The 15,959-nt window shown below is 41.0% G+C and overlaps 1 protein-coding gene across 2 annotated transcripts in view; it reads left to right on the top strand.

Moving 5' to 3' along the window:
- Positions 1-11,238, top strand: part of LOC308100154 (spectrin beta chain, non-erythrocytic 1-like) — a 134,376-nt gene extending 123,138 nt beyond the window's left edge. For both annotated transcript variants that reach the window (XM_080449074.1, XM_080449073.1), the window contains 6 exons: positions 113-216; positions 731-788; positions 7,032-7,234; positions 7,677-7,850; positions 8,819-8,861; positions 9,363-11,238. In XM_080449074.1, the coding sequence (XP_080305200.1) occupies positions 113-216; positions 731-788; positions 7,032-7,234; positions 7,677-7,850; positions 8,819-8,861; positions 9,363-9,569 (789 nt within the window). In that variant the 3' untranslated portion in view covers positions 9,570-11,238. The remainder of the gene's footprint in view (positions 1-112; positions 217-730; positions 789-7,031; positions 7,235-7,676; positions 7,851-8,818; positions 8,862-9,362) is intronic.
- The last annotated feature ends 4,721 nt before the right edge of the window (positions 11,239-15,959 follow it).

A 15,959-nucleotide genomic window follows, 5' to 3' on the forward strand; every position in this document is an offset into this window, starting at 1 on the left:
CTATAAACAATTTAGCTGGGGACCCCCCCCCCCCCCCACCCCCCCATGGAACCCCCTCATTCAAGGACCACTGGTTTAGATGAGGGGGAGCCTGACTTCCTGTTTCCCCCAGATGGAGTTACTGGAAGTGAGACGAAGGCAGGAGGAAGAGGAGAGGAGTAGACAGCCCCCGCCTGCTGAGACCACCCCCACAGAGACCACCACCACACTACAGAGGTGTGTGTTCTGTCTACCGTCGCAGAAACCTTGTATCTTCTCTCTCTCTGTCTGTCTGTCTCGCTCTTGCTCTCGCTCTCGCTCTCCCCTCCCCTCCCCTTCCCTTTATGCCATGTCATGTCACTATATTGGCTGACAACCATGGCTCCCCAGCTTCCCTAAAATGGTGGGGTATTGATAGTTTCAGTTCCATGGAGAGGTGGTGATGTCATCAAACTATAATGCATAGATGTGTGTGTGTGGTGGTGTGAGATTTTGATGGGTGAATAGATGGTTGTATCTCTGTTCCCTGTATGTCAGGATGCATGAATGAAGAGTATAAGATACCGTTAAACAAATAATAAAAGTTTCCACATTATAGCTCCCTTTTGTAACTGTATTTTGGTGCCACCTGAGTGGCAGCACCTGGTATATGGATGTGTGCCTCTTATGATCCTCGAAGTATAAGATGCCACTGACATTCTTTCTGTGTGTGTGTGTGTGTGTGTGTGTGTGTGTGTGTGTGTGTCTCCAGAGAGGGGGAGCAGGGGTCTCTGCAGAACGGACAGCCATCAGACCAGGACTCTCCCAGGGTTAGTTATCGCTCTCCTGCCTACCAGAGCACCCTGCAGAACCGCAGACCTTGACACACACCCTGATACCATACGCACACGCACAGACACACCCGCGCGCACACACACACACACACACACACACACACACACACACACACACACACACACACACACACACACACACACACGTGTGCACACATGAATGTTCCATTCCTTTAATGTATCATCTTGTCCTTGTTGAATAGCAATGTCCTTTTTGTTGTCCTTTTTTGTAAATGTATTGTTTTAATTTGAAGCCACGGCTTTATCCTTCCATACGTTTAATTTTAATTCCATTTCTGTTCTAGAAGGATGTACGTTAAACTGGAGTAGATAATAGTGGTCTAATATTGTATACAGTAGGATTAGCTTGGTTAGCCATGTGCGCTACATGTCTCCCTGTTGACTGAGGTGTGTACTGATGTTAATTTCCCTAATTGGATTTCTGTTATTTATCCCCAAAATACCAGCTGGACCGGAACTGAACTACATGATCTAACTGGACTGAACCGGTTCAGCTTGAATTGTGTCACTGGGCTGTTGGTTGCGCTTGGGTTCGAGATATTATCGGAAGAACGCGAATTAGCATTATCAGCAGAATGTATTCTTATTTATTTTTTCCTTTTTGTTTTTACTGTTATTTTGCGCGAAAGATTAGATTCTGAGGTTTGTGTTCAGAGCTGATATAAGCTCTAAATAACCTGCTGGCTCACAATGTCGATTTATATGAATGGAATGTCATGGTAAAAGAAACCCCCCAAAAAGAACGGAGCCCAGAACTGGGCTAGGGGAAAAGTCATAATGGTGATGCCACCTAGAGGCCTTTAGGGGGACTTACTGGGACAGTTGAACATTGTTTGTTTGTTGAGTCAACCGGTGGATGATTTGTGGGAAGGTTAACAAGGTGCAAATTGTAAGGAGATGTTTAGGACTGTTTCAGTATTGTCAGTCAGTCAGTCAGTTGCGAGGCTAGGTATCGGGCTGGTTTGATCTCTTATTTATCCACTGGACAACATTCCGTCTACTCTGCTAGACACTCAAGTGTCAAATAGAAAGTGTTCACGTGTGATCTTGGGCATTGTTCACACTGCAAGCAAATCTGACCGTTCACACTGTTGATTTGATCAGATTTGTGTATTCAGGGCCGGCACCGGCCATCTATCTGCGATGGTTGCTGACATAATGCGACATGATGTAAGTAATGCTTAACTTACACTCTGTTGTGCGACGGTGTCACTCTCCAAAAACATCCAGTCTACAAGCTGTGAGCTAGATCTGATGTTTTCTGTGAGGGAAACCTTCATACGACAAAGATCTTCCTTGTGGTTTGTTGCTGTTCAGACTTGATAAAAACCAGTCTGATTCCAATCTGGATGGAGCAAAGATCTGATTTGATCTGGCAGTGTGAACATAGCCCTAGAGACACATTAGAAATAGTTCTTTCCTCCAGGAACACATGCCGGTCATTGTTGGTGTGACTGAGAGTGACTGAGTGGTGCATGATGGGACCTGTTAGAAACCACACACATTTCTTTTTGTTGCATTCCTCTCCTTATTTTACTTTCTTTTCTCATTCTCCCCCTCTCTCCTCCTCTCCTCCTCTCAGCTTGAAACTCAAGGCCTCCTCTCTCCTCAGCTTCTTATTTTTCTATTGGTGTATGTCATAATTTACAGACTCACCTTGTGGAACGCCAGCACCTGATAAAACAACGAAACATACCTGATAACAAAACATGGCATAACACCTGATAATAGAAAAAAACATACCTGATAACATGGCATAACACCTGATAATACAACACAAAACACCTGAACAAAACATGGCATAACGCCTGATAATAGAAAAAAACATACCTGATAACATGGCATAACACCTGATAATACAACACAAAACACCTGAACAAAACATGGCATAACGCCTGATAATAGAAAAAAAACATACCTGATAACATGGCATAACACCTGATAATACAACACAAAACACCTGATAACAAAACATGTTGTACATAATGTTACAACCGTAATTTTACAAACGTAAACACGGTTCTATGAATCATGAGCGCTTTACTCATTATGGGTAAACGGCACCGTTTACCCATAAATGAGTAAAGCACGAATAGATGAAATAGAACACAAAATGACACAGCACCTGATAATAAAACATGACACAGCTGGTTATGGAGTATATTAAAGTCCTCTCTGAAGTTGTCTGTGAGGTTTTAAAGTCACGGTCTGTGATCCACACAATTTATAGCGGCTGTGTGCTTTTAGAACAGGCTTCATAACACAGAATGTATACAATAGTTGCTTCATACAGATGCATACCACGCATTGTTGAATTCAGTGGAATGGTCCTTTAACAGAAAAATAAAGACAAACTAGGGAAAAAACTTAATAGACAATGGAGAAAAAAAATATATATATATGAGTTTTTATTTTAAGTCATACTGTGTAACTATTTTGATTAAACAAAAGTTATGTTTGATATTATAACGTTCCACAATAATCATTTCACATAAATGTGTTTTTTGACAACTTCTCTAAACACAAGTGTCTGCCCTCGACACTCGTGACACAGGCACTCGGAGGAAGTGCTTTTGTTTTTTCTTTACCAGAAATGTGTTCATTTATTTACTTTAAAATAAGTGAACACATTTCTGGTAAAGAAAAACAAAAGCGCACTTGTTTATTCTCCGCTCTAGATAAGTGGTTCTCAAAGTGGGTCCCGGTTCCTTGAAGGGGTTCCAGATGTAATGGACCCTGTACCATTTGGTTACACAGTATGACTTCAATGTGAGTTAAGAGCTGCTAGGTCGTAGTTTACTTAAACAGATTGAATGAATGAAACAGATAGCCAGCTGTCTACATTCCACATCTCATAAAATAATTTTCATATCATCACCTGTGTAATGCATTGTGTTTACCACACAAATACTACACAATACTGTGTTCATGGTACTTATTCACACAATACCATATTGCATGATATTCATACATGGAAATACTGCAATTAACAGTAGAGTAAACCTACTATACACATTCCTCTTCCTCTAGTACAGTTACTATAGCATCACATACACATAGTATTGCTTTTTTGATTGATTGAATACTTTAACAGTTTGCAAATAGTACAGTGGTACAATTATACAATGATGCTAACAGGATAGGCCTAAGGGCTTGTTTTCCTGTACACAGTACAGTACAATACTGTATGTATTCTGTGAATGGTATATATTGCAATACTGCACGTACATGCAGTACAATGCATCATATAGTATGGTATGTACATACTATATGTTTGTAATAACTTCCAATCATTCCTCTGTCATCTATTCATTCTGATGCGCTTTTCTTTTTCAGCAATAAAACTGTGTGTGTGTGTGTGTGTGTGTGTCTGTACTGTACTTGTGAGGACTTAGTCTAGGACTAGTACAGTAGAATATCGGAAATTGACATTGTGAGGACCACTTAAAAAATATATATATATATTTTTAAAGGTTTACATTTAGAAAAAGTTTCAGTTTAGGGTTAGAGTTTTACCTATTTTATACTAAGTTGTGCGGCAATGTCGCACTCCGAAAAAGTGTTGCTCTACAAGCTCAGACGCATTGCAGCATGATGCATTGTGAGCTTGTAGATTGGCTATTTTCAATGCCGTCCATAAGTTTTCCTCACAAGCATAGTAATACAAATGTGTGTGTGTGTGTGTGTGTGTGAGAAAGAGAGAGTGTTTCACTTTAATATCATTACCGAGTCACATGTCAACCAACATCTATCATGTTTCTGCACCCGAATGTATTTTTATCATCATTATTGTTTCTGATGATTTCGTATTATTTTCTCATCATGGTTTCTGTTGCATGTAGACCCCCCCCCCCCACCCTCACCTCCCCCAAAAAGAAAAATGCACATGCACCCATAAATCCCGTCCTCATTTACTAACACATCATCACCCAATGAAAATCTAAATAAACATCATGTTCTGATGGAGCACTACATGTACATGTCTGTCTGTGTGTCTGTCTGTCTGTCTGTCTGTGTGTGTGTGTGTGTGCACATGTCATGTTATCCATTGTTGTGTCAAATGTTAGCATGCTGCTAGACATGATCGACCTGTTTAATCATTTTACATTTCATTCATCTCCATTCTGGGTCCATCTACGTTCACATATTATCATCATCATAGATAGATGTTATTTATGTAGGCTAGTTCATTTGTAGTTGGTGTGTGGCTGCATTGTAGATAACCACTTGAACCCCAGCATAGCAGTGGCTATGTTTACCAGCTCTGGTTCCACAGATAGAAAGCCCATTCATTCAGCCCACCATTTCCGAAAATATTTATATTAATTATTTCAAGCCTGGAACCAAGCCATCCAGGCTCCTGGTGAATCATGTAAAACATTTGATTAATTGAGTCTGTATCAAGAAATATTTGAACTTAGCAGCCACTGCTATGCTCTATGCTGGGGGGGGGGGGGCGGTAACAAAACAGAAATAGCAGATCTATTTTCAGCAAAGAGATTGAGTGTACATTGAAAAAAAGTGGGTACAGGCAACTATAAGAATAGAGGGTTCAAGTGGTTAATGTGTAGTTAGGGTGATGTTAAGGCGTAGTTTTATGTAATTAGCGTGTACTTAACGTGACATTAAGGTGTAGAAAGCCAGGGATGCATTCACCATTTGTATCATATTTGATTCAGCTGACAGAGTGTTCAAAGAACAATATAAAACATCTTCCAGCAAACAGACAAACAAAAACATGCGTGAAGAGTCTTGACAGTAAACAGGATCTCGGTTTAAAAAAGCTCCCAGGATTGGTCCAGCCCTTTGACCATCTTTCAGTAAAGCCTTCCCAGGAGTGGTCCAGCCCTCTGATGAGCTCTCAGTAAGAGCGTCCGCCATTGGTCGAGCCCTGCAGAGCCCAGTGCTGGGGTAATACCAGACCGATTGGAGTGGGTGTGGTGTGCAAATAAATGGGAAAAAAAAACAAATTCCTTCCGTGATACTAGGCCAATCGCAAATCTCCCCTCACTCGTCCCAATAATTATACTCAATAAGAATAATGAGTTCAAGCAATTTTGTGGATAATTGTTTGAGATTTATGTGTGCTTTTACAATCTGTGACGTCTTCCCTTTCCCCTTTCGCTAGCTCTCGTTTTCTCCGCTGGTCTCCATGGCGACCAGTGGTGGTGTTGTGTGTTGTTGTTGGAGTGGTGCTGTGATCTGTGTGTGATCTGTGCATGTGTGTGTCTAATCAGGGCTGTAACCAATGCTCAGCTCACACTGTTGAAACACAACGCAACACATTCACACTAATACATAAACCTGATTTAATAATACATAAAAGGTACTTAATTATCTAACATAATACATAAACCTGATTTAATTATCTAACATAACATCGCTGTCAGGTGGAAAGTTTGTATGTTGGAAAAAAGTTACTTTTCAGGAAATGAAAAAAAAGAACCTGTGTTCCAGTGGATCCAATGTACTGTAGTTATTATTTAGTCACAAGCTTTTGTTGATACTTTTCATTGGTTAAATATTCATAAAATCCACAGACACACTTAACCACTTTCACTTTCAAATAGGGGAAATAACCGATCTACAAGCACAATGTGTCGCATTGCCACACGTTGTGAGCTTGTAAATTGGTTATTTTTGCCATTTTATAATTTTTTTACACCATGTTGAAAGTGGTTAAGTGTGTCTATGGGTTTTATAAATATTGTAACTAAATAATAACTACATTGGATCGCAGGTTCTTGGACGTACAAGGTTTCCACCCGAAATCAACAGTATTTGAATTAAGCCGATTAAGTAATTTCTATATACATATCCTTATATGCACTCTGTATTAAATCTGTTCTGGGAACAGTTTGTCTACACAGCCTGATGCTACTGCATGCCTCTGCTCTGTGTGTGTGTGTGTGTGTGTGTGTGTGTGTGTGTGTGTGTGTGTGTGTGTGTGTGTGTGTGTGTGTGTGTGTGTGTGTGTGTGTGTGTGTGTGTGTGTGTGTGTGTGTGTGTGTGTGTGTGTCGGGGTGTCGTCTGTTGAGTTGTCTATGAGAGAAAGTACATATTTTGTGTGTGAGACATAATTTAAGTGTGGGTGAGTTATATCAAGTATATTAAAGGAATGTATGTGAGTGAGACGGAGTGTGTGTGATTCAGACTGTAGGCGTCTCTGTAATTCCCCCTTTGTGTTTCGGTTTCCAGGACAACGGAGAGGCTGGTGAGGTGGTTAATGGCGTGTCGGAGCCCAGTGCCGCGGGGTCTCCCACCGACTCCCGCAGGGGCAAGGCCTGCCTGGCTGCCACGCTTCCCGCCAAAACCCAGCAGGACACACCAACCTCCCAACTGGAAGGCTTCCTGTACCGCAAACACGAGTGGGAGGGCCAGAACAAGAAGGCTTCTAACAGGTAATAATAATAGTTATAGTGACTATAATAATTATAATAATGATAATAGTTATTTGCACAAAGCGGTGATTCGGTGGTTGGATTTGGATTGTTTATTTCAGACGCAGTTAAAAGACAAAGAATACTTAAAATAAACATAAAACTTAAAAGTAATGAAAATGTGGGGAAAGAATGTGCACGAAACGGACACGGGGAAGTTTAAACTAGTCCTACCTCTTCTTGATTCTATGTTTTATCAATCAAATAACATTGAGAAAATATCTGCTGTTTTCGCTACTTTTGTTTGCCACTCTTGTATGATGAAGTAGGGCATTCATTTAACGAAAAAAGTTGAAATATGGAGATGCAAGGTTTCTGCCCGACAACAATAGAAATGTATAATATCACTGACTTACCTGTGTGTGTGTGTGTGTGTGTGTGTGTGTGTGTGTGTGTGTGTCAGGTCATGGCACAACGTGTACTGTGTGATCAACCAGTCAGAGATGGGCTTCTACAAGGACCAGAGGAGTGCGGCTCAAGGCGTTCCCTACCACAGTGAGATCCCTGTCAGCCTTCTGGAGGCCGCGTGTGCCGCGGCCGTGGAGTACAAGAAGAAGAAACACGTCTTCAAGCTCAAGTACGTTGTTCACACTCTATACCGGGGGTCTGCAACGTTTGTCAGCCCCCCCCCCCTCACTACATACTGTATAAAATTGTGTTGCAGATTAAACCTTTCCATAGATTTCATACATAGCTTCATAGATTTTGTTTGACGGCACTGTCATATCAGAACAATGGGATTTAGGTTCCGAATTGGCAAAGTGTCCCTTTAACACATCCACCGCCAAGGGCTAATCTCATAATGTACTCACCAGTGCCAAGGTTTTATTGTTGTTTTTTGTTTTTTTCAGGTCGCCATAGGCCCCGTTAAAATCCTTTAGATTGCCCGATCCAATGTTTGTAAACAACGGGCACATGTCCTGGTGTCTACTCGTCGAGACCGCGTGTCAAACGGAGCCGCCATGTTTGAGTTCTGATCGTTTAAGTTAACATGGGAAATGCGAGGATGAAAAACTACATGTCCTGTACAGCTTTTACAGGGGTTTATGTGTACGACTTAGAATGGAGACAGACGGGAAACAAAAAACGTGATCGCACTTCCGGTCCGATCGGGTGGTGTTACACTGAAAATGGTCCCCCTAGAAAATTAAAAAAAAAAAAAAATTCGAAAAAAAGGAAAAAGCACCACAGCCCGTAGGCTACGGGATTGGCGCTTAACCGTTGGATTTAACGGCCCGTAGAACTACGGGCCCGGCGGTAAATGTGTTAACCACTGTCTTTTCTGTTATTGTGGGGAAAGCTTTCGCTGAAAATAGCAGATCGACAAGCTCACAATGCGACGTGGCGCGTTGTGAGCTTGTCGATCTGCTATTTTCAGCGAAAGCTTTCCTCACAGTATGGATGCTGGGCTTTAAATGATTAAATGTGTAAGATGAGTGTATTTAAGGTTGTAATATGAATATTAAATGTCTCATATGAATGTGTTTCATTAAGTATTATGAATATTAAATGTGTCATGAATATTACGTGTGTTTGTTTCCACAGAGTAACTGATGGTAACGAGTATCTGTTCCAAGCCAAAGATGATGTGAGTACCGCGTGTGAGTGTGTGTGTGTGTGTGTGTGTGTGTGTGTGTGTGTGTTTTCCTCCAATTTCTTTTCTTTTGACCACTTAATGTTAAGAATGTAATTTAGATAGCATGTTACTTAGACAGATGCTTAGGTCATAGGTTGGGTATTTGTAGTACGGCCCCATCCCGAGGCGCAGTCCGAAGAAAGACAAAAGAAGGACAAAAAGAGAAAAACATAGGACAAGACAAACAAGACTAGACTAGGACAACAAGAACTCAGTCACACTGTCAGTCTTGATGCTGATTACCTGGTATCCTCATTTCTTGAGGCACTACACTGTTCTCTCTGAATTCTATGCATGTGATTATGTACCTTGTTTATTGTAAGGCACTCCGGATAAGAGCGTCTGCTAAACACCTAGATAGTAAATGGTGTGTAACCCTCTCTTCGTCTCTCTCAGGAGGAGATGAACAGCTGGATTGTAAATAGTGTGTAACCCTCTGTGTGTCTCTCTCAGGAGGAGATGAACAGCTGGATTTCGGCCATCGCTGTGGCCGCGTCGTCCGGGAAGTCGGAGGTCACCCCCAGCAGCCATAGCACGCCGGCCCCTTCCGCACGTGCTCAGACGCTCCCCGCCACCGTTGCCGTGGCGACGGAGTCCAGCCCCGGCAAGCGAGAGAAGGACAAGGAGAAACGCTTCAGCCTGTTCAGCAAGAAGAAGTAGAGCCTCCATCATGCTGTCTCCTCTCCTCTACTCCTCAACTCCTTTCTTCCCCTCTTCTCCTCTTATCTCCTCTTGTCCTCCTCTAGTCCCCTCTCCTCTTATCTCCTCTTCTCCTCCTCCTCTTCTATCCTCCTCATCAGAGTGTGATTCCAGCATGCTAGCTCAGAGCCAAAATGTGGTCCTCCTCTTCGTGCCTCTAAACTCGTCTGGGTCGGCTCAGAGCAGAAACAACGATACAGAAATGTCTCCTCTTTATTTTCTCTTTTTTATTTCTAAGATAAGGAGTGAAAAAGCAGGGGGAAAAAAACAAAACCGAATGAAGAAAAATCTTTTGAAAGAGTAAAAATGTTGAAAAAGGGGAATGCAAACCGCTTTGGCAGCTGCTGTCGTAAATAAACATCAAGATTTAAAAAACTAAACAAACACCGTAACATCCAGAGTTTGCCGCAGAACAACAGTAAAGCACCAACTGAAGAAGAGTTTCCAGAATATTCCGATTTATGACTTATTGTTCTTTTTTTGTTTAGTTTCTTTGTTTGTTTGTTTTCTCGTCATCGTTTCGCTGCTTTCATCTCGTCACTGTTTTCGTTTTTGTTTTGTTTTTCACTCTCGTCTTTTTGTTCCTGCGTTCTTCGTGGGTGATAGTTCGTAGCTTCCTGTCCTCGTCTTCTTCCCGAGGCCGCCGTCCGTACGTCCGTCCGTCTGCGGACGAGACGAGACCAATGTGGTGGCCTAAGGGAAACCAGTTTGCAACGGGTAACTCTTTACAATGCCACCAGCTATGCTTTAGCCTCATTTATACACCATAGTGTGACGGTCCCGTTCGCCACTGCTATTTTCAGTCGGCGACACCCTCATACATGCATAAATCAGGGGTTTGAACCAACGCAGTGCATATTGCATATTAATCCCATTATTGTTGATAAGGAGAGAGTTATGTGTTATTGATGACCAAGAAGTTACTAGTTATTTTGAGAAAGTCGCAAACTGGACATTTGGGTTAGTTTTCCTGCTAAACTGGGACAAGATCGATCAGCAAGAAGCCATTCTACGCTGGTACAGTAGGACTCATTTTGACGACAACTTAATTCCAGCATATTAAACTGTCTATTAGTTTAAGTACACGGTAATACTGTGTACTATCGTATACGTACGGTTGAGTACATGTTGTGAGTATGCTGGAATTACGCTAATGTCAAATACCAACCTGCGGTGCAGTAATGTTTGGCTGAGGTTCCATTGGGTTGTTTCAGTACTAAACACTCCTGGGTCATTTTAAAGAGTTACCCCCCATGAGGTGCTTTGAACTGTATGTATAACTTGTGTATAACAAAAACTGTTTAAAAAGGTAAACCTGTGTTTAATTTTCACTTATTGTTACTACTACTACTAATAATGATATTAAGAGCTACCAAACGTAATAAGCTTCATTATAATGTATGTTTATTTACCTAAAAACATAAACAGCTTCATACACTTCTAAACGTTGAATGAAGGATCCGTCGAACGTCTCGATGGGGAAAAAAAGAACTAAGACCAGTCCGAATGTTTAATAACTCATGAAGAACCATCCACTAAGTTTTAATTTGTTACTACTTTGTTATCTTGAAGCCTAAGTTATGCTCCGCCGCACAGCGGTGTTGCGCGCCTGGAAATAACCGACCTGCAAGCTCACAATGCGATGCCTTTTTGACGCGTTGTGAGCTTGTAGGTCGGCTTATTTTCCGACGCGCAACACCGTCGTATGAGTCGGGCTTAACACTTCCTCTGCCCCTTAGTTACTTATTTTAGTTATTTTGAGATTTGTTATCTTTTTCCTTTTCCCCCCTATTGTATTTTTTTGGTTTTGTTTTCATAATAAAATGTATGTTTAAGAAATGTATTTAGTTCAAACAAGTTATGAAGACATAGGTGTTAACTATGAAACAATAAAATAAAGTTTAAAAGCGTGGTGGTCTATACCGTGGACACAGTTGGGGGAGGGGGGTTTTAAAGCATTTAGCTGGGGATGAGTTGTGTCGCAGAAGAAAAAAAAAATGGTCGCTTTGCTTTGGTCGGCTTTTAAAAAACGCTCCACGTTCCTACGACTCAGACTTGGTGAGTCAAACGAGAATCTGACCAGTCGCTCCCTTCTCTGATATAATCGATTGCTCTTGCCTGCCGGAACTGAAACGGAGTCGGTCGAACGATTATTCCAACACTGGAAAAAGTAAAAACTCAAAAACAAACGGAATCCCATTTCTCTTGTCTGTTACTGGTCAGAATGGGCCAAAAAAAATGCTTCACATTAAAGCAGTTTTGAAACAACTGGAAGTAATTTGAAAATTTATTTTAACACACCGTTTGACCCAAGTCTGAAGCCGTTAGTATCATTATAGTTTTTGCTACTCTCTCTCTCTCTCTCTCTCTGGCTTGTTTGATAAAACGATGGATTAGTGTTGCATTCCCCCCCCCCCTCCCCCCGTCACTGTAACTATAGTAACGACATATTTCTTCATAATTGCACAATCAACAATGCCACGATGGGTGGGGGCGGGGCGGTGGGGTGGGGCGGGATGTCTTGGGGGAGGGGCGCTTGTTTTTTGCCATAGCGGGTGGGGTTGTGGGGGAGGGGGGGGGGGGGTTGTAGGCGAGTTAGTCCGTGTGGTTTTTGGAGTTCGGGGGGTGGGGGGGGTCACTGGTAGTTGGATCTGCACCTGTAGAACTTTGCCCTCTCTGTTACATATGTGCAAAAAGCCATTAAAATGCTTTTAAAATGAATCTTAGTGGTGTCGTGTCCTCACTGTCCTGTGTGTGTGTTTTGAATGGTGAACTGATCTAGAACAGTGGTTCTCAACGTGTGCGTTGAGTCCCCAGATGACAGTGAAGTGACATTTAACTGCTTAAGTGCCAAGCCCTGATTGCCACTGGACGTCTAAGACGTCCCAAAAAAAAATATATATATATATATATATATTTATATATATTTATATATATATATATTTATTATTTGAAAAAAAATGTTCAGAACCCAAGATATGATGATTTGAAAATGTTCTGCTCCATTCACTCTTTGTTTAACTTCTTACTGAAAAAAGCTGTATCTCGGCTCCTAAGCACTTTTTTTTTAGAATGAATTCTGGCTGTGGCACTCAGAGCCAAACTGCCATAAATAAGCCGGGTACTGAATGAGTTAAGGACCGCAGCATCAAAAGTAATCAAAAAACTATACTATAAAAACTGGTCAAATCTTGACCACATTGTCAAATAATATAAGAAGGAGGCAAACATTTTGCACAGCCGATCTACAAGCTCCGAGTCAAGATAAATGTAACAACTCCTACATTGCAAGTGCTTGTCAGGGTGGGGGGTCCCCAGTTCAATTATTTTGTGGGGTCACAGGCAGAAAAGGTTGAGAACCACTGATCTAGAACAGTGGTTCTCAAGTGGTGTGAAGTGAGTCATCTCTACTTGATTGTCACATTACAGGTTTGCAGGTGAAAAATGTATATATATGTAAAGTGAAATTCTTTGTCATACAAGCTCCATTAGCTGAAACAACGGGTCAGATATCAATATAGATAGAGTAAAATATTGACTTTGATTGACATTGATAGATGTTTTTTTTATTGACAAAGTCATTGCTGTCTTATCTCCATATTTTAACTTTTTGCGTTTTTTCCCCCCGTAAATTAACGCCCTACTTGATCATACAACAGCGTCACACAAAAGCATCAAAAGTAGCAGATCTACAAGCTCAAAGCTTGTGGATCTGCTATTTTTGAAGGGTTCAACAGTTTTGGACATGTGAGGTTTCCAACCGACAGAGACGATATATTTGTATTTATCTGTCAAAAGGATCAAACAAAAAAAAAGCTCGAGCTTATTTCCAGTATGGTTGCCTAGATGCACATGTTTGTGTAAACTGAGTGCCATGAGTTCTGGGGCTCTCCGTTTACACACAGTTTACATCTGCTGTAGCAGATGTATTAACAGATACTGTATGTACTGTACATAATAAGGCATATGGTTCAAGGAAAATAGTAATACAATGATGCAGTTAAAAAGGTGTCCAGATGTGCCTTGGGATATTAGGACAGCCACATAATCATTATTATTGCAATATAAAGCTCTACAAAAAGTTTACAGTTATTTTAGTGGGCACTCATTTGTCAACTTGGAGGCAAATTCTATAACCTAAAATATGTTTTAATACATTTTATCCTGATGTCCCTATTTTGGTCTTGTCATTTTAGCTAAAAATACATTTTTAAAATATTTTGACACATATTTTGACGCCAATACAGCTGTACTTACACTGAATTAACATTCTGTATTTAAAAGTTGTAGTATTGCTGCTTTTACTTAAAAGATCTGAGTACGTCTTACATACTCTTCTTCCACCACTGGCTCTCACAGTGTCAGTTTGCTCAGCACCAGTTCCGGGTGCCTGACGCAGTGCCCGGCCAGCCTCATCCTTCTCTCTCTGACCTTGTCCATGACCTGTGGATGGGTCATGGCCCCCATAGAGGTCCATGTTTCTGATGTGGTCCTCCAATCAGTCCCATGTGACACCCAAAGTGCCATTCGTAGCATTCTTGTATGGACTCCAGTGCCAGTGGTGTAAAGTAACTAAGTGCATTTACTCAAGCACTATACTCGAGTCACATAAAAGCATCAAAAGCAGATCCACTAGCTCGACCGTGAAGCAATGCGTGAAGCAATGCGTTTTGAGCTTGTAGATCTGCTGCTTTTGCTATTTTTTCATTTCGAAATCCCGAAAAGTAACAGTTTTGGACAGTTTTCTACCTGACAGATATCCTGGTATCAGGAACTGCTGTAACTATCCATTCATTTCTTAGCGATAATTCTATCGATTACTTTTTCGATTAATGTTATAATCATGAACCGTGTTTTTTTTTAAATATTTGTTATATAATAAAAATAACATTAACAACGAATTGACAACAAAAAAAATCTATTTGTTTTTATAATCGACTACAATTGATCAGTCTGAAGAACCACTTAAGCCCATATTTATACTTTGTTGTACAGTTGAGGAATCGAAAACCGCAGATCTACAAGCTCACAACGAGAAGCATGACGGCTCGTGATAAATCAATGAGATAAATAATTGAACAAAGATAGTTGTTTAGATAGAAGTTTAACAAAAATAAACAGTATAATAAATGCAGCAATTATTTTTATAATTAATAATATTCCCATAATTGTTGAGGGAATATTTGATGAACTGCAGTAGTGTGCTTAAAATTATACAGTTAAACACACACTGGTAGCTGACCAGTACAACCACAGTCTTCTGCTGTTGGTCACTGGGAGCTGACTAGTACAACCACAGTCTCCAAGTATAAAACAAGTCTCATATAAGACGTGTCTACTCTGACATCTACTGGTCAAAATATAAAACTACAACCACTGGGATTGTTTGATTCGGCTTCTCATCCAGTGGACATGGGCGGAGCTTCCATCCGAGGGACCCCATTGGTCCGTGGCTAACTCCGCCTGCATGCGGTGCGTGTTGGTGCACAAAACACGCGCTTCGTGCACGATTTGACCAACACTGAGGGTGCGTTCGTAAATTACGCACCGGAGCACACTCGCCTATTAGTTTGTATTGGCCAGTGCGCTCAGTGCTGTATTTTCGAACGCGCCCTGAGTCACACCTCCAACTCTCTCTCAGGGTTGCCATGTCTGTTTATTATAAGCGAATTTGGGCTTATCCTTCTGTAAAGTTGCTTGTACATATTGAGTTATGGGACGTGGGTTGATGCTTTTTGGGGCTTGTTTCCAAAGTGTAGTTGTTTATTTTGGGCTTGTTTCCTAATGTTGTTTGAGACTCAAGCATTTTCATGTCAAGGACCCCCAGATTAACACAATGCCTAGGAATTAAGCTCTTGCCTGCCAAAAACGTAAAAAGAAATAAAAAAAATAACATTCTAAAATTATTATTTTGGGGGGGGGGGGGGATTAACGCGATCCAAAGATTTGCTATACATGGAGAAAAAAAACCCCTATGTTTTACCATGTATTTTTTAGTGAAACATGCTATTTTCCAACATCAAACAACAAATGTCAACGAGGTCACGATGACCTCTTGACATTTTTGAAACCACACCTGAAAACCTTCAGTGATTATTAGCAACCATCAGGGGATCAATCATACTGGCAGATACATTTTCTGTGACTACTTGAAAAGGTAAGAAATCGTTAAAATGCTGGCAGAGGCTGCAAACGGTTTTAGAAAACCCCTGGCATGTGAATATTTTGTGCCAGGACCAATTTTTTTTTTACCACAAAATGTTTAGCTTTTTTTCCCTTCAAGGTCTGTTTTGATCGGCTATTTTCAAATATCCGATGCATACAGGTTTAAAGTGCTCATGTGGCCTAATA

Source organism: Gymnoscopelus braueri (genome assembly GCF_963280865.1).
Source record: "Gymnoscopelus braueri genome assembly, chromosome: 14".
NCBI classification, from domain to species: Eukaryota; Metazoa; Chordata; class Actinopteri; order Myctophiformes; family Myctophidae; genus Gymnoscopelus; species Gymnoscopelus braueri.